The sequence below is a fragment of the Lepus europaeus genome, chromosome 18, assembly GCF_033115175.1.
Source record: "Lepus europaeus isolate LE1 chromosome 18, mLepTim1.pri, whole genome shotgun sequence".
Classification (NCBI taxonomy): Eukaryota; Metazoa; Chordata; class Mammalia; order Lagomorpha; family Leporidae; genus Lepus; species Lepus europaeus.
In genome coordinates, this window is record NC_084844.1 from 47935419 (window position 1) to 47948053 (window position 12635).

Consider the following 12635-nt stretch of genomic DNA (forward strand, 5'->3'; position numbering starts at 1 on the left):
ACCTTCTGCCCCACAGCCTTGACGATGCCCTTCGCTGAGGTCCCCGCTGCCGGAGCTCCCTAAGGCCTCGCCCAGTGGTGCTGTGCAGGTGGCTCTGCTTTCAGAAGCAACCTGAACGTCCCCAAGAGGAGAGGACCCCCAAGCCCTGGCCACTATGTTGGAATGGGCCCAGGGGAAGGCAGTGATGCCTGGGACAGCGAGAGGTGTCCCAAGCGAAGAGCTGTCCCCGTGTTTCTGTCTCGGCTGCCAGGTGGGGCTGCCTGGCTGGGGGACACAGGTGCTTGACGGGCAGCTGGGAAGCCCCTTTAGCCATCAGCAGAGACCACTGTATACAGGAAGGGACCCAGCTGGGCCTGGCCTCTGTCCTTTGTCCCAGGAGCTGCTGTTGGCAGCCACCCCACAGTTTCTCACGGCCCTGCTCCCAATGCTGACTTCAAGGGTGGAATTTTTGACTTGGACCACTGGTGCTCGGTCAGTGGGTGGTGGTGGGGAACTGGGCTCAGCTGCTGGAGCCTCGCCCGAGAGGACAGCTGCTCGACCCGCACCGTTGCCTGGCTCGGCCCTGTAATTGGGCCACGCAGAAGCACTGGTTGGGGAGCGGAAGCCCGCACGGATGGACCCAGTCTCTCCCCTGCCTTTCCCTGCGGACCCTGGCAGGGCTTCTCCTTGGCGTGGTTCCCGGCTGCCTGCTCGCCCGGGGCTGGCAGACTGCGTCTGCCCTCCTTCCCAGACTGGGGGGCTGACGGTGAGCCCAGACCCGGCGCACGGCAGCAGCGGCCGGAGGGAGGGAGAGGGAAGCGGCTCCTGAGAGCCTGCAGCTTTGCAGCTGAGAACAGGTGAAACAGCGCACCTGCCTCCAGGGAGGAGCCGGAGGGGCTGCGAGCGCCTGGACGCTCTCACGTCACCGCTGTTCCACTCCCCTCACGCTGCCCGGGGGTGTGCACCCTACCCAGGGCCTCCATGTCCCCCTCCCCCTCAGGTCCCAGCCTGGGCCCTAGAGCTCTGCGAGTTCGAGCCTCACCCAGACCCAGACCAGCTGACTGCTGGGGGCCGGCCTCCCGGACACCACCGTTCCCCTGGCTGCATGACAGCTTCTCAGAGCCCCTTGCCCCCCCAGGCTGCAGGGAGCCAGCCGCCATTTGTTTTGTAACCATTTGCAGCGATTCTAATGTCTGGCCGGGTGTGGGAAGATGCCTGAGCTGGGGTGGGACGATCTGGAGGGGGTCCTCCCTGTGCTGGTCGCCTGTGTGGCTATGAGCATTGTTTCCTCACCAGGTACCCAGGGCTAGTAGTGCTCGGGGTGCCTTCTCCAGGGCCTGCCATCTGCACTGCTCTGGGTGACCAGTGACCTGTCCCAGCCCTGCCGCGTGCCATCGAGCCCCAGACAGCCTGGCCGCTCGTCCTGCTCTACTTGCCCAGAGGACTTGCAGGGCTCCACTGGCAGGGACAGAGCCCAGGGCCTGCACTGGCTGCTCATGGAGGGGGAGGGGAGGAGGGTGAAGGCAGCAGGGGTAGCCGTCCCTCTCTCTCCCAGCCTGCACCCACGCCTGACTCCGTGTGTCCCATTCAGGTCTCTGTCACCGCCCGGGAAGACGTGCCCGCCTTCGGCCCACCCCTGCCCAGCCCCCCTGTGTTCCAGAAGGTGAGTTTCTACTCTACATTCCCAAGACCCCAGTTTCTTGCCACTGCGTGGCGGCAGTTGGAGCAAGGTGGAAAGGGAGACCCTTTCGCAGGTTTGGGTGGTCTTCTGCCAGCTCCCCTCGTGCTGCCCATCCGGCCCAGCCCAGGGCCCCACGTGGAGCTGTGTCTCACTGCCCGAGGAAGGGTTGAGACACCTCACTCGGGCCCCAGCCTAGGGAGCAGTGGCCCCTGTGAGGGGAGCGCCACTGTGGGGGAGGGTCGTGTCTCAGGACGGGGGAGCAGTAGGGGGCTCAGTGCAGTGTCTGAAGGGGCTCTGCTGGGGTCCACCCCAGAGCCCTGAGAGTGGGAGAGTCGTGGTCCCTCTTGTCTGTTCCAGGGCCCGGAGTTCAGGGAGTTTCTGCTGACCAAGCTCACAAACGCAGAGAACGCTTGCTGCAAGTCGGACAAGTTTGCCAAGCTGGAGGTGAGCGCCGGCTCGGAGTTTCTCCCTGTCCTCCTGGGCTGTCCTTCCTCGGGGGCTGTTCCAGGTGGGGCCCTGGGACAGTTGGGAGATCTACTGAAACGGCTCACTCTGGGCTGGCTACTTGGCGCCCCCTGGTGGCTTCGGCTTTCCCTGGACCTGGATGAATACCTGGCTGGAGAGAACTCTGGGCTGGGAGTCAGCCCAGGAGCTGCAGCAGGGTGGGGGCGAGACCTCAGGGAGAAGGGACAGAGGCGAGAGCAGAGGGCTGGGCACGCAGCGTGCGGGCTGCCTGCAGTATTTAGGAGCACGAAGCCCATCACGCCTGGGGGTCCACCCCATGGCCAGGGTGTGGGCGGGTAGAATAGTAGCCCCAGCCAGGCGTCCGGAGCCCATGAGGACTAGGGGCTTCCTTGCCGTTGGTGGCAGCTCCTCCACTCCACCCTTTCCTTGCAGGACCGGACGAGGGCCGCCCTGCTGGACAACCTCCATGATGAGCTCCACATCCACACGCAGGCCATGCTGGGGCTGGGCCCCGAGGAGGACAAGTTTGAGAATGGGGGCCATGGCGGGTTCCTGGAGTCTTTTAAGGTACAGGTGCAGACGTGACTGGAAGCTGCTGTGGCAGGGGAGGGCAGGGCAAGAACAGGAAGTGGCCCAAGGTCACTGGGATCCCAGCCCCAGAGCCCAAGTGCCAGCCAGTGGCGACAGGAGTGTCACCCAGCAGCGGTGTCCTAGGTGTTTGCCAAAGAGCAGGGTCATCAGGAGTGGGAGGGGCTGGTGCAGCCAGGAGTGTCTACAGCATCCGCCACAACCCTCCTTGGCCTGGACCACCCCTTCTTGGCTGGGGAGACTGATAGGCAGGGCTGGGTCAAGAGCGAGCAGTGGAGAGGAGCAGGTGCAATGCTGGAATCTGACTGCTTTCATCTGCGCCCCAGGACAGGCAGGGAGGAGCCGGGACGCAAGGCTAGGGGGTCTTCAGCAGCTGGTGTAGTGACTGCCCAGCTGGTGTGGCACTGGAGGACCTGGCTGGGCCATGTGGGATGCAGCAATGGGCAGGACCCTTTGGGTTTCGCAAAGGGAAGAGCTCTCTAACTAGTGTGAGCTACTGAAGGGAGCAGTGAGCTCCCTGTGCCTGGAAACATTCACCAGGAGCCCGGGCAGCTGCTCAACTGGCCTGGAGCAGATCTGGCTGGTCCACCTGGCGCGTGTGCCCAGCTCCAGGTTTAAACGGGGCTGTGATCCTGGGCAGCTAGTCTTTTGGTTTTTATTTATTTATTTGAAAGGCAGAGAGAGAGAGAGAGAGAGAGAGAGAGAGAGGTCTTCCATCCACTGGTTCACTCCTCAAATGGCAGCAATGCCAGGATTGGGTCAGACTGAAGCCAGGAACTTCATCTGGGTCTCCCACCATGGGTGCAGGGGCCCAAGCACTTGGCCATCTTCTACTGCTTTCCCAGGCGCATTAATAGGGAGCTGAATTGGAAGTGGAGCAGCCAGGATGTGAACTAGTGCCCATATGGGATGCTGGTCCCTGGTGGTGGCTTTACCTGCTACACCACAGGGCCGGCCCTGTGCAACTGGTCTTGTGATGGCCCCTCACACACCTGGGGTCAGGGTGGGAGGGGCTGCAGGACTGCTCAGGGCCTTTCACTCCGGAGTGGGGGGAGTGGGGGAGAGTATTGTCCAAATCCAGGTGTGCTTGGGGTTGCCCCAGTGAGGGTGTGATGCGTAAAGCTCCCGCTGGGGCTGTGTGGGTAGGGCTGGGATGAGACCTGCCTCTGTCCAGATCCCCGTGAGCCTGAGGTGGTGTGGGCTCTAACGTCTCTGTGCTGGGTTACCCTGTTGACAACACAGGGATGAGAAATAGAATTGTGAGGAGTCCTTGAAGTCATGCCTGGAAAACTGCGGATTGCTTGGGATCCAGTAAAAGCTCAGAAGTGTCCCCTGTTGTAAAAACCGGAAGTTAACACATGAGATTCTGTTAGCCCCCAGCATCCTACAGGAAGGCTGGTATTGTGTCAGAATCACTTGGGTGTGATAATTCATACCCAGTGTTAATAATTACCAGTGATTACCATAATTACCATAATACCGATCTTAACTTGTAAAGCGGCTCAGACTCAATATTATTTGTCCCAAGTCGCCCGGGAAGCAGAGTTTGGTCCAGGTCTACCAGATTCTATGTGCGCTTGGTGCCCGTGGGATTTTCCCTCCCAGTTTCCCACTCAGGGAAGACCCTGCCCATGCAAGCCTGGGCCAGGGCCTGTGGTCAGTCCCTCGATGCCCACTGGGCCTGTGCGAGCAGGGCTCGGCTGTGCTGGCTGTAGCCACATCCAGCTGCTGGGATTCCTCATGGGGGTGGGAGGAGGTGCCCAGCTGCTTGTCCAGGTTCGTGGGGGATTCCTGGGGCATCAGCTTTGTCTAGATGGCCAGTGACAGCCATGATGAGCAGGAGGCAAAGGGATGCAAAACGGGGGTGGGCCGAGGGAGCCGGGTCAGGGAGCCCAGCTGGGAGAGGGGTGTCAGTGAGCTGCGGTGCCTAGGAGCAAGGGCCGGGTGTGGGCAGGTGGATCAGCAGGGCCCTGGAGAGGCCTCTGTGGGCTCGGGCAGCTCTGGAGGCCACACCCCTGACACAGCTCGGGCAGTGCCCCCATCCTGTAGTGAGGCAGTTTGTGGGGTGGTCAGAGCTGCGCATGCTGTCAGCTCACTGAGGTCACGGGGTGTCGTGCAGATGCTTGCCGAGGCGTTTGTTTCTTTGGGCCCTGTGGGTTCCTGTCTGCATTTTGGAGGTGTAATCATCACTTTCTCAGGTTTCACGTATTTTTATAACCTGGCGAAGCTTGTCGCTGTGGACACCGCCCACGGCGCCTGATGGGCAGGGTGTGCCGGCAGCTACACACAGCCTGCAGGGCTCAAGGACTGTGGCCCCAGGGGCTCGGCCTCCGGCATGAGCAGCAGTTCATCTGTGTTTGATGCTGGGAGGGCTGGTGTGTTCCTAAAAGGGTTTGCAAGAGATGAGGTGCGTCAAGACTTTATCACGGCTTGGATTTGAGCCTGTAATCCTGAGAATTCTCCACCCTAAATCCTTATGGCTGTTCCCATCTCCCAGGGCTGAGCTGGGGGCAGGCCAGGCCCAGTGACCTGAGGGATTCTTTTGTAAAAACAAATTTTATTTATTTGAGAGGCAGAGAGAGATAGAAAGCCATCTCTTCCATCCACTGGTTTACTCCCCAAATGCCTGTAGCAGCCAGGGGTCCAGGCTAAAGCTGGGAGCTGGAAACTCAATCCAGGTCTCCCCCATAGGTGGCAGGGGCCCAAGTTCTTGAGCCCTCACCGCTGCCTCCCATGGTTGGCACTGGTAGGAAGCTAGAAGCAGATACAGAGCCGGGACCGAAACCCAGGGACATTGGTGTCTTAACCACTAGGCCAGACGCCCACCTGCTGAAGGATTCCGATGCTCTCGCTATCTCTTTGGCTGGGCCCATGGGTCTGGAGCCATCTGTTGTGGTTCTGCTTCTTCCTGGGTGCCTGGGACAGTGGTGTGGCATCAGAATTACTGGTATCCCCCAGACTGCACACGGCCCTCCACGGCATCCCTCTTGGAGGAAGTGGTGCTGAAATGATGGCGAAAGGAGAGTTGTGTGGGTTCCCTCCTTCTTGTCAGAGTCACCTCACAGGTGGAGGTGGAGGGTGCACAGGGTGGGGAGTGATCCCAGCCGCCCACCCTCCCCGTCTCACAGGCATGTCCCTCCCCCAATGTCCCCTCTCCCTGAGGGTGAGCACCTCTTGCCGAGGTGGACCCTCCAGGCCGTGGGCTGTGCCACCTGGTGCCTCCCAGCACCAGGGTACTTCACACCTGCTTCAGTTCCTCCCGCTCCCCCGAGACAGTGCCGTGGGCCTGTGGGTGTCTGGAGCTGCTTCCTTGACACCTGCTTGGGGTGCTCCTCAGGGACAACCATTCTACACGCCCTTTCACAAAGACTAATTGATTGATTTGACAGGCAGACTGACAGCGACAGAGGGATTGGGGTGGGGGCAGATCTTCCATCCTCTGGTTCACTCCCCAAATGACTGCAGTGAGGCTGGGCCAGGCCAAAGCCAAGAGCCAGGAGCTCTTCTGGGTCTCCCACGTGGCTGCAGGGCCCAAGCACTTGGGCCATCTTTTGCTGCTTTCCTAGGTGCATTGGCAGGGAGCTGGATTGGAAGTAGAGCAGCCAGGATTGGCATTGTAAGTGGCAGCTTAACCTGGGCCTCGGTTCTACAAACACTTAAAGTCTGCGTTTTCACTTGGATGATAATCTGTGTGTTTGTGTGCTTCTAGTGATAGAGACTAAGCTTTTGCAGCAACAGCTCCCTGCAGAATTAAGACGTTCCTGTGGCATCAGTGGGCAGCACAGGCAGGGGTGCAGGCAGTGCTGTGAATGTGGTCTGTGGCACCACTGGGACAGGGCCACATTCTTGGGGGTCTCGTGAGGGCGGTCTTCTGTGTGGAGGGGCTCTGCCTCCCGCACCCGTGAGAGTCGTGATCCCCAGACTGCTGCTGTCAGACGCCAGCTGCTGGTGAGGTTTTTACTGGTCCATAATGAAATGGAGAGTAACAATACTGGAGGTACCCACATGATTGGACATAAAGCACATGTGTGCCACGTTTTGTGGAGCGTTGTCCTAACCCAGCTCACCGCTGACTTCATCACACAAAAGCGAGAAGCAGAGAGGAAGATGCCATCCAGCCCTGGCAGAACCGGGGCCCCAGCAACAGGGAGCTGTCAGTTCATGGCTCCCAGCCTCCCAGGGCCTGCAGTGGGTGATGTGTTGGTCTGACCTGCCCCCTAGTGGCAGGAGAGGCTGCAGCCGTCCCCAGCCAGGGCAGGGCAAGCTGTGGGGGGTGGGGTGGAGGGGCCTGGCAGGGACCCTGTGAGAATCCCCCAGCCCCCTCCTGGGACAGGGAGCTGTGATGTGGGCACAGCATCCAGCAAGCAAGAGCTCAGGCCTCACTCAGCCGTGCGGCTGCATGCACGGGTCAGAGTTGTGTCCTGTCCGAGGGTGACATCAGCGTCTGTCCTGTATGTGCCTGTGGGAGGGCCACAGACCCCCAGTGAGGATGCATGTCGGCAGGCAGGACATGAGCGCCTCCAAAGGCTCCGCCTCCGTGGCTGGCTCTGTCCAGATGGACGCGGGCCCTCAAGTTGGGTTTGTTGAGTTGAAACAGCGCAAAGCCCGTGTAGAGGGAGGTGAGGAGTGCAGCTGGCGGGGAGAGACTTCTTCTGTGACGAAGAAAGCGACACCGTGTCTGTTTACTCCCCAAAGGGAGCTCGTTCGCAGGTCAGCAGTGGGGGGTGTGCCCAGGGCTGGGAAACCACAGTGACCTGGGGTGGTGGCTGGGACCAGAGCTGATCCACCTGGGAGGGGGCAGACAGGGGCCAGCAAGGACAGTCCTATGACGTCAGGGTGTCCGAGTGGGCAGCAAGGGACAGCCGTGTGGTGTCAGAGAAGAGAATGGTCCAGGACTCCGAGGTCTCAGAAAGATCAGGTTTCAGCTCAGCATCCAGAGGAACTTCCCCAGGTCAGGCTGTCCGCTGCTGGCACAGGCTTCCCTGGAAGACCCCAGCAGAGGGGATGGGCTTCGCCGGAGATGTGCCTGGGGCTGCGTGGGAGGGCTCCAGCCAGTCCTTGGAGACCTCTGGCTGCCTTTGGCCTCCTGTCCCCTGCTTTCACTTCCCCTTCCACTGGTCCTCATCTTTCCCCTTCCCTAATCCTCTGCCTGGTTAAGGCCAGCACCTCTTTCCAGTTCTATGTCCGACTGAAATGTGAAATGCTTTAGACCATGTCACTGCCAGTTTTGTCCACATCAGGCATTTTTTCAGGGCTTAGAGGTAGCTGTCACTTCTCTGTCCTTCTGTCCTTAAGAGCAGAGGAGAGCTGGCCCTGAGTTGGCAGGTCATGCCACCCTGGTGACAACTCCTCCCTCGGGGGCCACCACTGCAGTGAGGTCCATGCATGGAGCAAAGGGGAGAAGCAGGAGTCGCCCCTTCCTGTCCATCCCAGAGTTCCCTGTTGGCCCCTCGTCTCCCAGACTTATCTCGCTGATCCTGATGGCAGTAGCCCTGGTGGTCAGGAAGACAGAGTCAGCCTCTGACAATTGTTATTAATTTATTTTTTGGTGTGGCCCTGGAACCTTCTGGAACCAGTTGAATTCTCTTTTCAATCTGAACCCGTTTGGGGGGCTACAGAGACCCTTTCCTCTGGATGTCAGGGTCCTGGGGAGACATCTTCACATGCTGTGTTGCGTTTCCTGCCTGCTCTCTCAAAGGATGCATGGCTGTCGCAGCTGGAAAACCGTTGCTAGGTGATGCTGTTCTGGGGTCTGCAGGGGAGAGCATGGATGTCCCCTTAGGGGCCTGGTGCTGTGGGGGTGCCAGGCTGGTAGGACTCAGGGGCTAGGTCAGATTGACAAAAGGCCTTCCTAAGTCAGCTTCTCTCCTTAGGGGAGGGGGGCAGGCAGGAGGGGGCTGCTCCCCAGCTTGGAGCATCCCCAGAGATCCCGGGAGCCCTGCTGCTTGGGTGGGGGGAGCAGCTTCGTGCTGCTTTCCTGGGCCCTTGCCTGGGCGCATCCTCCCATGGGGGCAGCTGTGGGCTGCGTTTGTCTCTGTGATGTGAGCCGAGTCCAGTGGGGAGGGAGCAGGGTGCACGGCTTCGGCCGTCTGCCTCTGTTTCTGAGAACACCTCACCTTGACTGGCTCACGCTGTGGTCCGAATGCGAAGGCCTAGCTGAGCTGCAGCCCCGGTGGGCGGCAGTGTCCGGTGTCTTCTCGGCTGCTGGCCCCGGACTGTCAGCTTTGTCGCTCAGCCTGACTGCCTGCCGTGGCTTCAGGTGCAGCCCGCTCCTGCTGGCCTGCCAGCAAAGGGATGTGTTTGGTTACTGCCTTGGACTGATCGCGACTTCCTCCTGCCTCCTGCTGCAATGGAAGAGGAGACACCGGACCAGCCTGTGGCCCGGCGAGTGAGGCACACATGTGTGTGTGTGTGCGTAAGGATGGTACTTGTCTGCAAGCCCCTAATGATGTCTGTGTGTGGAGTCTTTGCCCTCAGGAACCCTGGACGACCAATGGGTGCAGAGGGAGCAGCCCTGGGTGCCTGGGTCTGGTAGCATCGCCCCAGTCTCAGGGCTATGCCTTGGGCACTCCTTGGAGGGGCTGCATCTTCTACCTTCTCTGGCGTCCGGAGTGCAGTGTCTCAGTGCCTGGCACAGAGCACACAGGTGCTCATTGAGCATCTTAAGTACAGGGTACTTGGGATGCACTGGGCTCTCTCCTAAGGGCTTTGTGTTCTCACATCAGCCCTGGGGTGCAGGTGTGCCCCCGCCAACTCATGTTGCAGAGGAGCTAAGTCACTGGCCAGGGGGCCCAGTTGATGGGTGGTGGAGCAGAGAGTCTGCAGCGCCAGCCTGTAGCTGGTGTGCTTTGGACCACAGTGCTGCCTGGCTGTTACTGGGTGACTGGATGAATGATTGCAGTGGGGTAATGCAAGGATTTGGGAGCCTCCGGAGGGTCTTCTTCTTGGAACTCTTCTGCCATCTCTGAAGACCCCTGGTGCTGCAGAGAGCACGTTCCCTGGGGTCCTGTCAAACGCTGCCCTGTGGAGCAGCCTGTCAGGGTGCTGCTCACCTCCCAGGACCCTCCCACCGTTGGCTCATCCTTGCACACAGGGGTGGGCTCCTCACCATCCCAGCTCTCTCCTGAGTGCTCACTGGCACTTTGCTCTTTGCTTGTCTACATGGGCACCAAGGCTGTGTGTGGCCAGAGCAGCTCCTGCCCTCTGAGACCCAGCCCTGTTGTCCAGCCCCTCTTCCACCTGCTGGGCCTGACCACAGGCGGATGATGGAAGCACATCTTCTGCCCTTCGAACCTGGTGAGGCTCGCACATGGCTTGATGCCTGGATGGGGAGGAGCTTCCAGCTGGGTTCCCCACAGGCATATGCAGTCCACATAGCACAGAGCATACTCTGGGATGGCGGCAGAGGGGAGTCTAGCACGCCCCTGGAGAAGGAAGTGTAACTTTCTGGGCACCTGACTGGTTAATCTCCGCCACGATCCTGTGTGGAGTGTACGGATGGGAAAGGTATAGTGTAGAGAGGTGGGTACCTGGACCAGGGCTGCACGGGTTTGCTGGGCTCCAGATTTCACCTGCAGGATAAATGGGACTCTTGTTTGTGGAGCTGGGCACCGGCTGCTCGCTCCCCTGCAGGGTGCCCCACCTCATCTCTAGCCGTGGACAGAGTACAGGCAACCCCACTGTATGGACCTCCCTGACCACGAGTGTGTGTGCGGGCACCTGCTGAGGACCGTGTGTGCAGACCCCACGCAGGGTGGGGTCATCCTGGTCATCTCTCTGCAGAGGGCCATCCGCGTGCGCAGCCACTCCATGGAGACCGTGGTGGGCAGCCAGAGGAAGCTGCATGGCGGGGGAATCCCTGGCAGCCTCAGCGGGGGCATCGCCCACAACAACATGGAGGTCACCAAGACCACCTTCTCGGTGAGTGTGGCAGGTGCCGGGGCCAGCTTGTGGGGTGCACAGGGAGCTGTGACTGGGGCTGGGCACTGGTGGGAAACTGGGGCTGCTTGCTTGCCCTGTGAGAATGGTCCTTTTGGAGCCCCCCCATCCTGGGGGTACCTGGACCCAGATTTGGTGCCCTCTTGTTATCCTGTCCTTGGCGTATCCTGGAGGGCAGGTCCTTGCCCCTGGCCGTGAGGGGGCATCTGCGCTGTGTGTTTGTCGGCAGCAGCAGGGCCACCCCGGCTTGCTGGGGAGCGGTGCTGAGCTCTGTAACCCACAGACTGCTCCTCTGTGAGTTGCCCGAGGGAGGCACTGATGTGAGCTCCATTGACGTCCGGGCGAAAGGGCTGCGGGACCCCAGTTCAGCCCAAGGGCTGGGTTGTGCGTGGGGGTCTGCCTGACCCAGAGTCGTGCCCTCCGTCACTAACGCACAGGCAGCTCCCGAGGAAGGGCTGAGCCGCCCTGGGGGCTGGGGAGGTGCGGGGACCACAGGGCTGGTCCTTTCACAGAGCAGTGTGGCTTTGTACAGACCAGGATTTTCCTTTTTTAAAAAAACAGCAGAACAGACTCACACGGATGCTCACCACTCATATTATAAATGGCCTTGCACAATTCATTATGTTTATCAAATATTTCCATAGCCATTACCTTGTTCCTCCCAGGAGGTCCCCTGGGAGGGGACAGACCAGGACCTTTATCTGCATGCTGAGCAGGAGGGAAACAGGCCCACAGACTGTGGCCCAGGGTTGCACAGTACCTGAACGGGGCCTGGCTTAGAGGCCTGGCAGACTCCAAAGATCGGCTGTGGACTCCTGTCTCCCCTTACTGAAACTTCCACCATCCCATGGCTCCCCACCCACCGTGAAGCCAGGTGATTGTGAGAGACAGAAACCTTCCGGCTGGTGCCCCTGCGTGTCGGTGCCTGGGGACCTGGCCCTGTGTGTGGCTGCTCTCCTGTCTTGTTTCTGTGGCACCTGCCTGGGTCCAGGAGCTCTGGGTTCTGGTCTTCCGCTTCCACATCGGTGAAACCAGAGGTGGCTCCGGGCTCTCTCGCTTTGTGGTTCTCAGTCCGTGAGCCCCTGAGTCAGCTCTTCTGTTGGTGGGGACTCACCTGGGCCTCACAATGGGGCTCCAGAGACAGGAGAAGAGGCTGCAGCTGGCTGAGCCCCGGCCTCGGCCCCTCTGGTGTAGCCCCGGCCTTCCTAGCTCCTCTGATGTTCCTGGGTCCCCTCCAGACCCCAGGTAGGCCAGGGCAGGGAGGAAGGGAAGGAGACCAGGGGCTGGGGCACCGACGCTCACTTTGGTGATTTCCTCGGCAGCCTCCGGTGATGGCGGCAACGGCGAAGAACCAGTCGCGGAGCCCCATCAAGCGACGGTCCGGGCTCTTCCCCCGCCTGCACACAGGCTCCGAGGGCCCGGCGGACGGCCGGACACGATGGTAACTGTCGGCACCCCCAGCTCTGGCCCAGCTGTGGGCCCTCCCCACTGCTGCAGCCGTCACCCACCCAGCCCTGGGAGAGCTTCGCTTCAATCCCAGCCTCCACTCCAGGCACCTGCGTGTCCCCTGTTGCTCACTCAGCTCTTTGTCCACCAAGGCCCTTTTGGCCAGACTCTGCCTGGGGCTGACCAGGGTTGTCCCTGTGGTGTTTCGACCCAGGCTAGACACAGAGTTTGGACCTTTGTTTGCCTTGTTTCCCAGTGCTCACTCAAACATCCGCACTTATGGAAGCCTTCCCTGAGCCTGCCAGCCAGAGCTCATTGAGTCTTCCTTTGGATTTCTAGAACGTTCTGTGCTGTCACATGACATCGTACCTAACCTGGTCTGGCTCATTGCTTTCTGACCCTTTAATCCCTGAGCCCGGTTGATCTTTAATTCAGCAAGCAGGTGAATGAAGTGTGGGCACATAGCTGAGTACTTGGATAAGTGCCGCAAATCCACACACCCACCTTCTAGAAGCTCACAGTCCTGTGAGGGGAAGGT

At 60.3% G+C, this 12635-nt stretch overlaps 1 protein-coding gene across 1 annotated transcript in view; it reads left to right on the forward strand.

Moving 5' to 3' along the window:
* RAP1GAP2 (RAP1 GTPase activating protein 2) overlaps nt 1-12635 on the forward strand; it is a 145388-nt gene that overhangs the window by 122593 nt on the left and 10160 nt on the right. The window contains exons 14-18 of the mRNA XM_062175762.1: nt 1571-1642; nt 2018-2104; nt 2558-2692; nt 10496-10633; nt 11974-12092. Of these exons, the coding sequence (XP_062031746.1) occupies nt 1571-1642; nt 2018-2104; nt 2558-2692; nt 10496-10633; nt 11974-12092 (551 nt within the window). The remainder of the gene's footprint in view (nt 1-1570; nt 1643-2017; nt 2105-2557; nt 2693-10495; nt 10634-11973; nt 12093-12635) is intronic.